This window comes from Panthera tigris, chromosome D4 (genome assembly GCF_018350195.1).
Source record: "Panthera tigris isolate Pti1 chromosome D4, P.tigris_Pti1_mat1.1, whole genome shotgun sequence".
NCBI lineage: Eukaryota > Metazoa > Chordata > Mammalia > Carnivora > Felidae > Panthera > Panthera tigris.
Window position 1 is genome coordinate 10,239,746 of NC_056672.1, and position 13,479 is coordinate 10,253,224.

At 49.2% G+C, this 13,479-nt stretch overlaps 1 protein-coding gene across 2 annotated transcripts in view; it reads right to left on the reverse strand.

Annotated features, from left to right (window-relative positions):
• The window catches only part of DMRT1 (doublesex and mab-3 related transcription factor 1), a 110,995-nt gene extending 98,274 nt beyond the window's left edge, over positions 1 to 12,721 (reverse strand). For both annotated transcript variants that reach the window (XM_042964138.1, XM_042964137.1), the window contains exons 1-2: positions 12,192 to 12,721; positions 8,335 to 8,518 (exon numbers count right to left, since the gene is read on the reverse strand). In XM_042964138.1, the coding sequence (XP_042820072.1) occupies positions 8,335 to 8,518; positions 12,192 to 12,554 (547 nt within the window). In that variant the 5' untranslated portion in view covers positions 12,555 to 12,721. The remainder of the gene's footprint in view (positions 1 to 8,334; positions 8,519 to 12,191) is intronic.
• Between the last annotated feature and the right edge of the window lie 758 nt (positions 12,722 to 13,479).

Here is a 13,479-nt window from a genome sequence, read left to right on the forward strand (position 1 = left end):
TTTTCTCTTTAGCCACAGGGAGACCAGAAGGCTACCTCCTGTGTACCTTGTTGACTGCCACTGCTCTCCGGAAATACTATCTACAGAGAATTTCTATCAGCCCGATTAATTGCCACGTCTGTCACGCAAGCAAAGACTTCCCTCGGAAGAAATAAAATCGAGTGAGAGCCGATCTAAAATGACGGATACTTGATGATCGGCACCAAGACTCTTCAGTTTCTTTTTTGTATTCAAGCCTCCAACTGTAGCTTCGGTGAAGGAGGTTTTGTTTTGTACAACATTCTAGAAATTTCCCTAACTGTGAAAGTAAAATTGAGGAATACTTTTATCAAAAGTCTTTTTAAAAACAAGTATCTACGGGGCGCCTGGGTGGCGCAGTCGGTTAAGCGTCCGACTTCAGCCAGGTCACGATCTCGCGGTCCGTGAGTTCGAGCCCCGCGTCAGGCTCTGGGCTGATGGCTCGGAGCCTGGAGCCTGTTTCCGATTCTGTGTCTCCCTCTCTCTCTGCCCCTCCCCCGTTCATGCTCTGTCTCTCTCTGTCCCAAAAATAAAAAACGTTGAAAAAAAAAAAAAAAAAAAAAAACAAGTATCTACATTTTCTATTCTAATAGAAATTGAGAACTCCATCTAGAATCGATGGAGCTCGTCTCATATAAGTGGCCAGAATTCCTCAAAAGTGAATCTTCAAAGCAGTTTAGATGAAATGCTTTGGGTATTTAAATGAAGTGCTTCCTTCTGTACAATAATGGAAAACTGCAAAGATAACAACTGAAATGAGGGCGCCTGGGTGGCTCAGTCGGTTAAGCGTTTGACTTTGGCTCAGGTTGTCATCTCATGGTTCGTGAGTTCACGCCCCACATTGGGCCCTGTGCTAACAGGTCAGAGCTTGAGCCTGCTTCAGATTCTGTGTCTCCCTCTCTCTGCCCCTCCCCAGCTTGCACTCTGTCTCTCTCTCTCAAAAATAAACATTAAAAATTTTTTAATTGAAATGTTATTTTTTAAATGTTTATTTATTTTTGAGACAGAGAGAGAGAAAGAAAGAGACAGAGAGAGAAATCACAAGCAGGGAAGGGACAGAGAGACAGGGAGACACAGAATCTGAAGCAGTCTCCAGGCTCTGAGCTGTCAGCATAGCTGACATAATTTAACCCTGGCCGACTCAGGGCTCGAACTCACAGGCCAGAAGGTCATGACCGGAGCCAAAGTCAGGTACTTGCCACCCAGGTACCCCTGGAATGTTATTTTAAATTTAAACAACTCCACACAGGGTTTTCAGGTCACTGAAACAATTCTGTGTGACACTACAATGGTGGGTACAGACGGGTCATTAAATTTGTCCAAACCCATAGAACACACAACACGAAGCCTGGATCCTCATGTAAACTACAAAGTTCAGGGGTAACGACATGTCCACACAGGTTCAACTGTACCAAGTGTCCTGCTCTGGTGGGGGACGTTGATGGCAGGGGAGGCTGTGCATGTGTGGGGACGGGGGCACACAGGAAATCCCTGTGCCTTCCTCTTCGCCACGACGTGAACCTGTAACTGCTCTAAAGAATAAGGTTTATTTAAAAAAAAAAAAAAATCTAAACTCAGTATCTTCTGTTGTTAATTCATCGGCCACAGTTCTTACTGGTAAGAGCTGCATGGACACACGATTCCATTTTCAAACTTCCACATTTCCCATTTGTAAAGCACGGAGAAGACACACAATGAAACGTGTTCCCCTACCAGCATGTGCTTGCTCCCTGTGTATGCTCGAGTGAGAAATTACTGTGAAGGAAGAGCAGCGAAGTTGGAGGCGGTGGGGGGCGCCCATCATTATCAGACACAGACCTGACTGACCCTTCCAACAGGGGAAAGGTGAGTGAAAGCGGGCCACAGGCCACAGGAGGCCCGGCAGCAGGGGGGAGGCCAGAGACGGTAGGAGGTGGTCTGATGCGAGGGAGTGTGACTGTGAATGTGTGTGGAAGTGCCCGGTGCTCCAGAAGGGAGGGCCCCAAGGGCGATAACATTCAGGTCCCTACTTACAAAGGACACACATGCGCCAGATGAGCTACAATGCAACCCTTCATCTGACAGCTGTGCCCAGAAAAGGAGAGGCCAAGAACCACGCAGACCTCAGCGTGAGCCATGCGAGAAACAGCCTCCGACTGGTTGCGCAGGAGTTGAAGGACAAGCGGAATATAAAACAGGGGCGCCTGGGTGGCTCAGTTGGTTAAGCATCCGACTTCGGCTCAGGTCATGATCTCACGGTCCGTGGGTTCAGGCCCCAGGTCAGGTTCTGCACTGACAGCTCTGAGCCTGGAGCCTGCTTCCGATTCTGTGTCTCCCTCTCTCTCTCTGCCCCTCCCCCATTCACACTCTGTCTCTCTCAAAAATAAAAAACATTAAAAAAATAAAATGAAAACTAAAACAAAGAGGAATGCAAATTTTAAAGAGGAAGAACGCCTATGTGAGACTTTTTAAAGTCAACTGGTAATTTTGAAAATTAAGATGTATTTTATGCTAGGGGCGCCTGGGTGGCTCAGACGGTTAAGTGTCAGACTTCAGCTCAGGTCATGATCTCACGATTTGTGAGTTCCAGCCCCGCATCGGGCTCTGTGCTGACAGCTCAGAGCTTGGAGCCTGCTTCGAATTCTGTGTCTCCCTCTGTCTCTGCCCCTCCCCTGCTCACACTCTGTCTCTCTCAAAAATGAATAAACGTTAAAAGAAAAAATTCTAAGACATATTTTACGCTAAAATTAAAAATGGAAAACCGCAGAGATAATGTTGAATAGTTGCGGTTAACTCACTGTTATTTACAATAAAAAATGCTTTTTTTTTTCTTTGCCATTGCACTGAAAATGATCCTGCTAGCGTAAGAAACAACAATGAATAGGGCAATGCTTCAAAAGGCTGTTTCTTCCACGGTAATACCCACAGTCATAGATGAAAATAATAGTAAGAAATTGTTTCCACCCCATTATTCTAGGAATCTTTGGTAGATGGTAGCCAGTCTCTGGTTAAGGAGTGGAGAGACTTTCCTCTAAGGTACGGGATCCTATTCAGAGGGAGTCTGCTCTCCAATAAGTGAAAACAACAGCTTGGTGATGAACCCAATTAATTTCCTTCACAGCATCCTTAGAATGCAACCAATAATATGGGCAATAATTCTTGGGTGCTTTCCACTCTCACTTTGGCACTTTTGGGAGCCAAAAGGAGATAACTAAGAAACTTCAAGGACATGAAAATCTACTGAATTTCACTAGGCTACTGCCCTTGTAGACACTAAACATTAGATATTAGAGGGAGAAGGGGAACAGCTTGCCTCCGTGTGAGTAGGGCAACTATTCCCTGACCACACTGGCAGCTTTCACCCCTCACTAAATAAAGTTCTAGCCTTTCACATTTATATGATGGAAGGCTAACCCAGTAAAAAATTCCAAGCTGTGGGGCACCTGGGTGGCTCAGTCGGTTGAGCTTCCAACTAGCTCAGGTCATGATCTCGCGGTTCAGGAGTTCCAGCCCCTTCTCAGGCTATCTGCTGTTGGCACAGGGGCTGGAGCCTGCTTCGGATCCTCTACCTTCCTCTCTCTCTGCCCCTCCCCCACGCTCACTCGCATGAGCTCGCTCTCAAAACCAAACATTAAAGATGTTTTAAGAAAAAAAAAAACTAAACTAACTTCAAGTAGGAACAATGCACTCCCATTAAGTTAAATACATGAATAATAGACCTACAAAAGCGAAAGACGAGACACATAAGCCTATATGTCCAGCCAGTAATCCTGGAATGCCAAACAGAAGGGATTTGAGGGTTGGGATTGGAAGTACAACCCCATTTCAATGAATATGCTTTTGTACTCTTTCCCTTTTACTGCATGAAGTTAACTGTTATTTCAAATAAATCCCAATCTGGAAGTTTAATATAAGCTCTACTTATGTGTTAGCAGCAAACTATCTTAAGTTGGGCCCCACGTGCTTCACAAACCTTGAAGGACACTCTTCAGTCTGTCTATCTCTCTTGGTTCTCTCTCTCTCTCCCACCTCCCTTCCTCTCTGTTCCTCCCTCTATATATTTATGTAGTTCACCTCTACTGGTTTTTCTGTCTTTCTCTTGCTCATATCCTAGCTCAGTCCAGAAATTATCAATCTCCACTCAAGAGCCTTGGTGCAAGCCTTGGGGTGCCTGGGTGGCTCAGTCGGTTAAGCGTCTGACTCTTGATTTTGGCTCAGGTCGTGATCTCAAGGTTCCTGAGACTGAGCCCTGCACTGGGCTCTGAGCTGACAGCATGGAGCCTGCTTGGGATTCTCTCTCTCTCTCTCTCTCTCTCTCTCTCTCTTTCTCTCTCTGTCTGCCCACCCCCCCCCCCCCGCTCTAGGAGTGAGACCGTGTACCTGGGGCTCCTGCCCCATGGAGGTGGGCTGACAAGGGGAGAGCCCACAGGCAGAGGGCCTCCAGAGCGATGCCTCCCAAGCACACGAGCACAGCACATTGGCTTCCTCATTCCCTCCTGCTGAGTGTTGAGTCCAAGACTCCAAAATGACTCCAAGGTCTACCAGCTCCATAGGCAAAAAAAGACAATCTGGTCATATCCTCCTTGACCCTGAACCTTCTAGCTTGCTCCCCTGCTGCTTCTATTTGTGACTTTCCCTGCTGCTACTCTGAAATACTCTTCGAGAACGTCTTTGTCACGCTGAACTCCATCAACCCTGAGATCCTTCTCTAAAGCTCCTCTCTTGGGTATACAATCCAACTCTGACATCCCTTCCACAAGGTGGAGTGCAGGACAGCTGGCTAAGCCAGGCTTACCTGTGGTGCCCTGTAAACTGCCCTGCTTGGACATCTACCCATCACGGGCCTCTCGCTCTGTTCCTCCCCATGAAGATCGGTGGCCACAGCCTTCTAGAACAACAGTGAATGGCAGGGACTTCTGTCCCTAATTAAGTTGTTCTTAATTTCTTGGGTAGCCCTAAATCCCTTCTGAAGATTAAACCACAGCCTCGAATTGTGATTGGTCCTTTTGACAAGGAAACATGGCAACTGTTCCCCCAGCCTCTCTTCACAGGCAGGTAAAATGGAAAATCCATGGGCTTTGAGGCCTTACAGCCCTGGACAGAATCCAAGTTCAACTCAGCTTTTTTCTGGGGCAGCTCCCTTACCACTGGTTTCCTTAGCTGTAATGGGGAATAGTTCCTACCTCAGAAGATGTTTGTGAAAATCAAATGAGTTACTCCCCTCTTTATTCCTCTGACACACCCCTTTCCCATTTCAGCCCTCCAGCGAAATCCACCAGACCAGCCCTTGACCCAGTATTATTTGGTAATCAACCTTAAACACAGCGTATAACCTCAGAGTGTAAAGATCCCACTGCTGATAAATGTATTCAGTCCTTCCTAACAAAAGGGAAGTCTGGAAACCCTTTGTAAGCCTACATTATGAGAAACCAAGCCAAAGAAAGAAAACACGGTTCTCCTTGTAAACTATAGAACCTAGACCCGCAGCAATACTCACGGTGAGAGGTACACAGGCACACCTACCTGCTGCACAGAGACAAGGGTTCCATCTCTCACTGGCTTTCTTCGGTGCCCACTTACCTTTACCTTCTTTATAATGGTCAGGACTCAGGCTTCAAAACCCTCAAAGACCTCCTCCCCCATTTTTGATATGAGGAAACAAAAGGCCCAGAGAGCTTAAGTGACTTGTTTGAAGTTGCACAGCGAGTAAGTGGCAAGGCAGCTGAATAACTTCAGTCCCGCTGAACAAACCGAGTAACTCAAGAAAAGCTTAGTCAAGAGGAATCACACTGCAAGGCTGTATTTCAGGGAGCCTTAGTGGACTCTAAAGATCTTCTATGAATCTCAGCATATGTTTTTATTTATTTTATTTTTATTTTATTTTAGAGAGAGAACATGAGTTGGGGAGAGGGGCAGAGGGAGAATGAGACAGAATCTTAAGCAGGTTCCAAGCTCAGCATGGAGCTGGGTGCGGGGCTCGATCCTACAACCCTGGGATCATGACCTGAGCCGAAATCAAAAGTTGGTTGCTCAACTGACTGAGCCACCCAGATGCCCTTCGGCATGAGTTTTTAGCATGTAATACAGTGGACTACCAAACAACACAGATTTGAACTGCAAAGGTCCACTGACACGTGAATTTTTTAAAATAAATACAGCAGTTCTTTTAACGTATTTTCTCCCCCTTATGACATTCTTCATAACATTTCTTCTCTCTAGCTTACTTCATTATAAAAATATATTATATAATACACATAACATACAAAATATCTGTTTTATATTATTGACTGTTTTACATCATTGGTAAGGCTTCTACTCAACAGTAGCCTATTAGCAGTTAAGTTGTCGGCAAGCCAAAGGTTATACATGCATTTTTGACTGTGCAGGGTGTTGGTACTCCTGACCCCCGTGTTGTTAAGGGTCAACAGTAGAAATATTTGTCAACAGGATTTCACAGATCTTGGTGGATTTCCTAGAACTCCTGCATTCTAGGCCAGTGCCCTTCAAAGGAACTCTGCGAAAAATGGAAATGTACACTTTCTGATAATTTAAATAATTAGAACCTGAGCTCTAAGTGCCTTCTGAGCACTTGAAATGTGGTAATGCAACTGAGGAGCTAAAGGTTTTAAGTTTTTAAACACATTTTTTTTATAATGGTAAAATGCACGTAACGTAAAATCTCCCATCTTAACCACTTTTAAATGCACGCTTCAGTGACATTAAACACCTCTGTAATGTTGCCACCATTGCCACCATCTGTCTCCAGCACTCTTTGCGTCTTGTAAAGTGCAGCTCTACACCCACAGAACACTAACTCGCCATTCCCTTCTCCCCCCAGCCCCTGGCAACCACCAATCCACTTTCTGTCCCTATGATTTTGATACTCTAAGTATATAAGCAGAACCATATGGTATCTGTCTTTTTGTGACCGGCTCGTTTCGCTTAGCATAATATCCTCAGGATGATCCATGTCTTAGTGTGTGGCAGAATTCCCTTCTTCTTGGGGCGTCTCAGTGGGTTGAGTGTCTGATTTGGGCTCAGGCCATGATCTCACAATTCGTGGGTTCAAGCCCTGTGTCTGGCTCTGTGCTGACCGCTCAGAGCCTGGAGCCTGTTTCAGATTCTGGGTCTCCCTCTCTCTCTCTGCCTCTCCCTTGCTCACACTACGTCTCTCTCTCTCTCTCTCTCAAAAATAAATAAACATTAAAAAAAGGTTAAAAAAAAAAGTTTAGAATTCCCTTCCTCCTAAAGGGTGAATAACATTCCACTATATGTATAGACCACATTACCACATTTTTGTTACTCACTCATCTGTCCGTGGACACACGGGTTGCTTCCACATTATGAGTGCTATTATCAACGTGGGTGTACAAGTAGAGGGGTCTCTACGAGACCCTGCTTCCAGTTCTTTTGGGTACAAACCCAGAAGAGGTGTTGCTGAGTCACAGATCATTCTCTTTGCTATGTTTGGAAGAAACGCCATATTGTTTTCTATGTCAGCTACACCATTTTACATTTCCACCAAGAGTGCTCAAAGGATCCAATTTCCTCCCATCCTTGCCAATGTTGTTATTTTCTGGGGTTTTGTTTGTTTTTATTTTTATTTTTTTTTTTGAGAGCCGCCAACCTAACGGGTGCAAAGTGGTATTTCACTATAGTTCTGACTTGCGTTTCCCTAATGATCGCTAACGCTCATTGTATACCTTCTTTGGTCTCATGTTTTCATCTTATTTCACTGTACTTAGGTTAAATTTAAATGGCCACACCTGGCAAGGGGCGTCCATCCTGGACAGTGCGACTCTAGACCATGATTGCTGAGGTCATTTGGAGACCAGTTTAGCACAATGAGCTCTGGAGGCACATGGACCACGTCAGATACTTTCTAGCTCAGTGGACTCAGCCGGTCACTTAACCTTCCTACCCCTCAGGACCTTTGCAGACATTTTCCCCAAATGGAGCGCAGTCCTTGCCAGAGAAATGGGACTTACGGTTCTAGAACACAAGGATCTTTACCTCCCACCGAGAGGACCTCAAAACAGAGGGTGGACTGAGATGAACTCTGGGCCGATCTCAGCCCTCTGATATCCAGTGAGTCTGACTCTGTCCAGATTCAGACTTAGCTATTAGCCAATGGGAAAGCAAAGCTACCAGACTTCCAATTCGAGAATTCCTGGCCATCTCCTTCGTGAGGCAGCCAAAAACAGACCCACAGAGGGAGACCGCTTACGTTCTGGATGTGACGCGTGGCGCAGGCCAGTCCCGAGACCATTTTCGTGGACCGCGGCCCTTCTTCCGTCCCGGCCGGCGAGGCGACCACATGCGCCTCAGGCCCCTTACCTGATGCGGCAGTGGTGGGGGTGCTGGCCGGCCCCGGCTGCGAGGGGCTGCTGCCCTCGGTCATCAGGCACGGGTTGTTGCCATTGCTCTCTCTCTTGACAAGCAGTTCGGCAGCGCTGGGCAGCGGGATGGGGTGGCTGATCCCCAGCTCCTCCTCCTGGGCCTGCTGCCTTCTCAGGGCCACCTGCAAGCACAGGGCAGCAGGTCAGCCCTCCTGCACCCCCCCACCCCCGTCACCTGGACAGCACAGCTGCGCCACAACCACCAGGCCCCCGTCCCCCCCAGGCGTGCTGATTTAGGGGCTTCAGGACGGAGGCCCGAGATCCTCTCATTCCTTGCAAAAGAAAGCCACCCCGGTACCTAGGAGGTGCAGCCAAAGTGGTAGGTGGTTTAGAGCCCACGGTAGGTCACAGCCTGTCCCTTACACCTAGGACTATGTAAAGGAGCAGGAAATGAGCCTGGCCAGGGAGGATGGGCGGGGCGGGGGGGGGGGGGGACACCCGTAGAGTCAGCCAAGCAGAGTTGTTCAATCCGAAGAGAAGTCAGCGAGGGTAGAACAGGAAGGAAGGAGAGTGAGGTCACTCACTCCTCCTCTCCACACATAAAAGGCCGCCATGCTGGGAACAGCAACCAGCAAGATTCAGCGAGATTGGAGTCCACCATCCCAAGGTACTCACTGTTGAAAAGCAGAAGCAGGAGGTGCACATGGGCAGCCACACTCACCACGCAATGTGGCAAACACCACAGGACAGGGACACATCGACCCCCACAGCAGGACTCTGGAGACAGAGATGGCTTTGAGTGCAAGAATCAGCCAGAAGTGGTACTGGAACAGGGCCTCGAAGGACAGAATGAGGAACGCCTGGACCGGCAAGAAGGAAGGGTCAGAACAACATAGCACAGGGGAGCAGGGTAGGTGGGAAAGGCAGGGGCTGCCCAGGAAACCCCACAGGGCCCTGATCTCTGGAATGGAGGAGCACGCAGAGCCAAAATGGGAGGAAGGGGCTGGAACACCGTGTTGAGGTCCCTGGGGAAAGGAGGGGAAGGGAGAGGCTGCAGGGGGAAAGAAAGGCAGAGGACAGGCTGGAAGGAAGGAGCCGGAAGTGAGGGTGTAAGGGACCTAACCTAGGAGAGAGACTCCTCACGGTCCCTCTTCAATTTATCTGCTTTTAAATAACATTGTTAAAGGTTCGGGGGAAAAGTGTAAAGCAAATAGAAGTAAAGTACTTTTGCCTCCTACACGTAACAAAAGAGGAGTATTTCTGTTGAAACTGGACTATTGGTAAGAGCGAAATGAGAAAGTAAAATATCTCTACCTCAGCGGCCCAACTATAAGCCCAAAGTCGAACTCAAAATGGTTAACCAGAAACACAGTTACGATTTATATATTGTTTTAGGAAAACTGTAGTCCACATTTAGCAAACTGATTAACTTGAAAATAATTTCACTCACAACAAGAATCCTCGACTTACAAAACAAAATCCTTAAATAATCAAGATAAAACGACGAACCTTAAGTCTTGGATTCTCCATTAATAACTAAGTTTAGAAACAGAATATGAAAGATTTCACGGAAACAGCAGCAACAACAGCAAAAAATACCCACAGATCTCTGAAATACGTCAATGCATGCTTATACCCCAATTTACACAAATCCCACGCGTGCACAAAATGCACAGGGTGTTTATTATATACGCCATAAACTAAGGACACTCTTATAAAGACCTCTCAAATATTTTACTTACTTTTTGAAGTTATTTATTTTGAGAGGGAGGGAGAGAGAAGGCGAGCAGGAGAGGGACAGAGAAGACCTCTCAAAGATCTTAAAGAAATGTTATTTAATCCAGAAAGGTGGGGCAATTGATTAAAACACTACCACTTGAAGGTCATATTTAAGTTCAATTTCACACACTCAGAACGAAAAGAATGGCCGTTATGGGAAATTTTAAAGGATTTCATGTAGCACAGTGCAAGCTTTCTGGTGCAGAAAATGCTGAAGTTTCATATTATAACAGTAACCCTGCGTCGTTTTTTGTTTTTAACATAAGCAAACAGGCTTTTTCCAAGTTGGTGCCCCTTTTAATAAGAAAGCTTATTCAAAATGAATGGCCCTATTTCAATACAGATTTTTAATTATATTTTGAGGACAATTCCCCTCTCAAGCATACTCTCCACACTAAATATTTAAGCTAACAACTAAACGTTCAGAATATTTTTCTACCTACAAACATAACTTCAATGCCCCTAAGTCTTTCTCAGTAAGCTCACGGGGATGCATTTTAACCCTCCATCAGTGTTCTCTCTTCACCCACTCCAGACTAAGCTAAAAACCCATAAGGAAACGAAGGAAAATAACCTGCGTGTCCACTCGCGACCCGTGAAGGCAACATGCAACCAATTTGAGAGACATTTGCAAAATTCAGACGGATATAAAAAGCACCGTCTTCTTAAATCGCTTATAGGAGTTCTTCTCCACGGAGGATATCTACACGATCCCAGTCAAAAGTAGCGCATCGTTAGTAAACATTTCTTTGGTATCTTTTAATCTTAAATAAACGGTCTTAAAAGGATGAAACAAATTTTAGCTGGAAAGAATGTATATTATTCTCCCCTAAAAATCCTTTCGGATACCAAGGACGCTATTTCCGTTGAAGACGCTAAACTGTCCTGCTTGGGATGCTTTAGAAAAAAAAAAAAAAAAAAAAAAAAAACTACAGATCTACCCTTAAACCCTTGCCATTTTCTCCCCTGAGCTGATTTTCAAATATCCTTAAGAGTGCTTTAAAACAGACTCAAAGGAACTTGGACCTGAGTAGGCCAGGTCCAGGCGGCAAAAGTTGAAACGCTAGTAAAATTTCCGCGGCTCAAAATGGCTGATGCGCGTGGCGCGGACCCGCGGGCGGCGAGCTTGGGAAGGGCGCCTGGAGGTGCGCGGGGACCACGCGCGCTGCAGCGACTTTTCCAGAAGGATCTCGCCACCCGCGCGGTACACGAAAGAGCGGCGGCCGCTGTGACCTCCGTGCTGCCCCCCCCCCCCCGCCCCCCGCAGTCTGCCGAGCGGGAGCCCTCCAGCACCCTCCCCAAAGTGAGAGCTAGTCTCTGCTCGGGGGCGGGGATCCTAGGGCCTCCGGAGCGGGGTGGGTTCCCCAACTCTGTGCTCGAACAGCGAGGTCGGAGATCCTCGGGACCGCGGGCGGGTTGGCCGCCCAACACTCTCTGCTCTGAAAGCGGGATCAGAGATCGTGGGGATGCTGGTGACCCCCCAAGAGGCGAACCCTGCACCTCTGTGCTCCAAGAAAACCATCAGAGATCCAAGGAATTCTGGGGACCCCCGAAGGCGCGAACCCCGCAACTCTCCTGGAGGACGGGGTCAGGGATCCAGGGACTCCGGGACAGAGCGAGCCCTGAAACGTACTGCTTGGAAAGGATCAGCCATCCTAGGGATGGATTCTGGGAACGCCCGAAGAGGCGAACCCCTCAACTGTCTGCTAGAGGGCGGGGTCGGGGATCCCGAGACTCCGAACGGCGCAAACCCAGCAACTCTCTGCTCTGAAAAAGGGCTGAGATCCTGGGGACCCCCAAAGGGGCGAACCCCGCAACTCTACTAAAGGGCGAGATCAGGGATCCCGGGGCCTCGGGCAAAGCCCGCACCTCCCCCCTCCGCGGGCCGGATCGGAGACGACTCCCGGTCGTCCAAGGGTGGTGTGGCGCGTCGCGTAGCTGGGAGGCCTGGGCCCCCGCGGCCGTCAGCGAGCCCCACGGCCTCCCTCCAGAACCCCTGGACCGCGTGGCGCCCGCCTCGTTCGAGAGACTTTAAGGTCGGGGCTGATCCCCCTGTTCCTGGACGCCCGCACTCACCTGCGCGGCCATCACGCGCTGTCTCTCGGCGATCAGGTTGCATTTCTTGCACTGGCAGTCCCGCCACATGCAGAAGCGCTTGTGGCCCTTGAGCGGCGACGCGTAGCCGTGGTTCCTGCATCGCGCGCACTTGGGCAGCCGCGGGGACTTCTTGCCTCCGGAGCCCATGCCCGACGACCCGGAGCCGGAGCCCGAGCCCGAGCCGCCGCCTCCGCCGCCGCCGCCGCTGCCCCCGGCGCCCGCACCACCGGTGCTAGTTAGCTGCGGTCCTGCCGCTTTGCCGAAGCCCCCCGTCTTGCCCTGCGGGGGTGCCCCGGCCTCCGACGGTGCCGAAGGCTTGCTGAATGCTTCGTCGTTGGGCATGGTGCCCCAAAGAGAAGTGCTAGGACCCTCTGGACTCCTCTCTGGTCTGGAGCCGGCTGCAAGGAAAGAGCCCAGCCGACGGCGAGGCTCGGGAGCGGAAGGCGCAGAAAGCGTGCGCGCCGCAGCCGGAGGTGCAGCGGGAGTGGCGAGGTCGAGCCACACAACGCTCAGACTGGCGGGAGTGGGGAGGGAGGAGGTTGTGCCTTTTTTTTTTTTTTTTTTTTTTTGGCGCGCGCGCGCGCGGCGCCCAACTTTTAGATACTTTTCAGAACGTTCCCGGGACTGCCTGGGCGGGAGAAGGCGAGAGGGAATGCAGCCACGCCCACCGCCCCCCAACTCTGGCCCTAGCGTTCCGGCCGCGAGCTAGCTTGCACTGGCTGCAAACGCCGAGGGCACTGCTGCAGGGTGGCTGCAAGTGCAGCCAGAGATGCAGAGCCGCGGGGATCCTGCGATCTCTGTGCCCGCCCAGGTGCGAAAGCGCGCCGCACCAGCAGGAAGCTCAGCTCCCCAGGGCGAGGGCGTAGCTGTGCATCCCGGTCGTGCAAGCTGCTTGGAGGAGATGGAGACCACCCGGTGGGGTTCTCTCGCTCCCTTCCCCCATTCTCCAAGTTAGTTGGGTAAGGCAGAGGTTGGCAGAAGCCAACTCGGAAAGGAAAGCGCCTTCTGTCTCACTTAAGAGAACAACGTACGAGATTGAAGGCCTGAGAAAAGAGAAGTCTCTGCACTTAATCAGCAAATGAGACTCTCACTGTGTGGGGCTCGATGGCACCAAAAGTTGGGCCTTTCTGTTCTCCAGTTATCCCTTCGTGCACTTATGTTCATTCGTTCACAGGATTTCCACCTGCTGGCTCCAGATAACTTTCAAATCTATAGCTCCAGCTCTTGTCGCTTCTCACTTTGGGGGCATACAGCTTCTTGCCTTGAG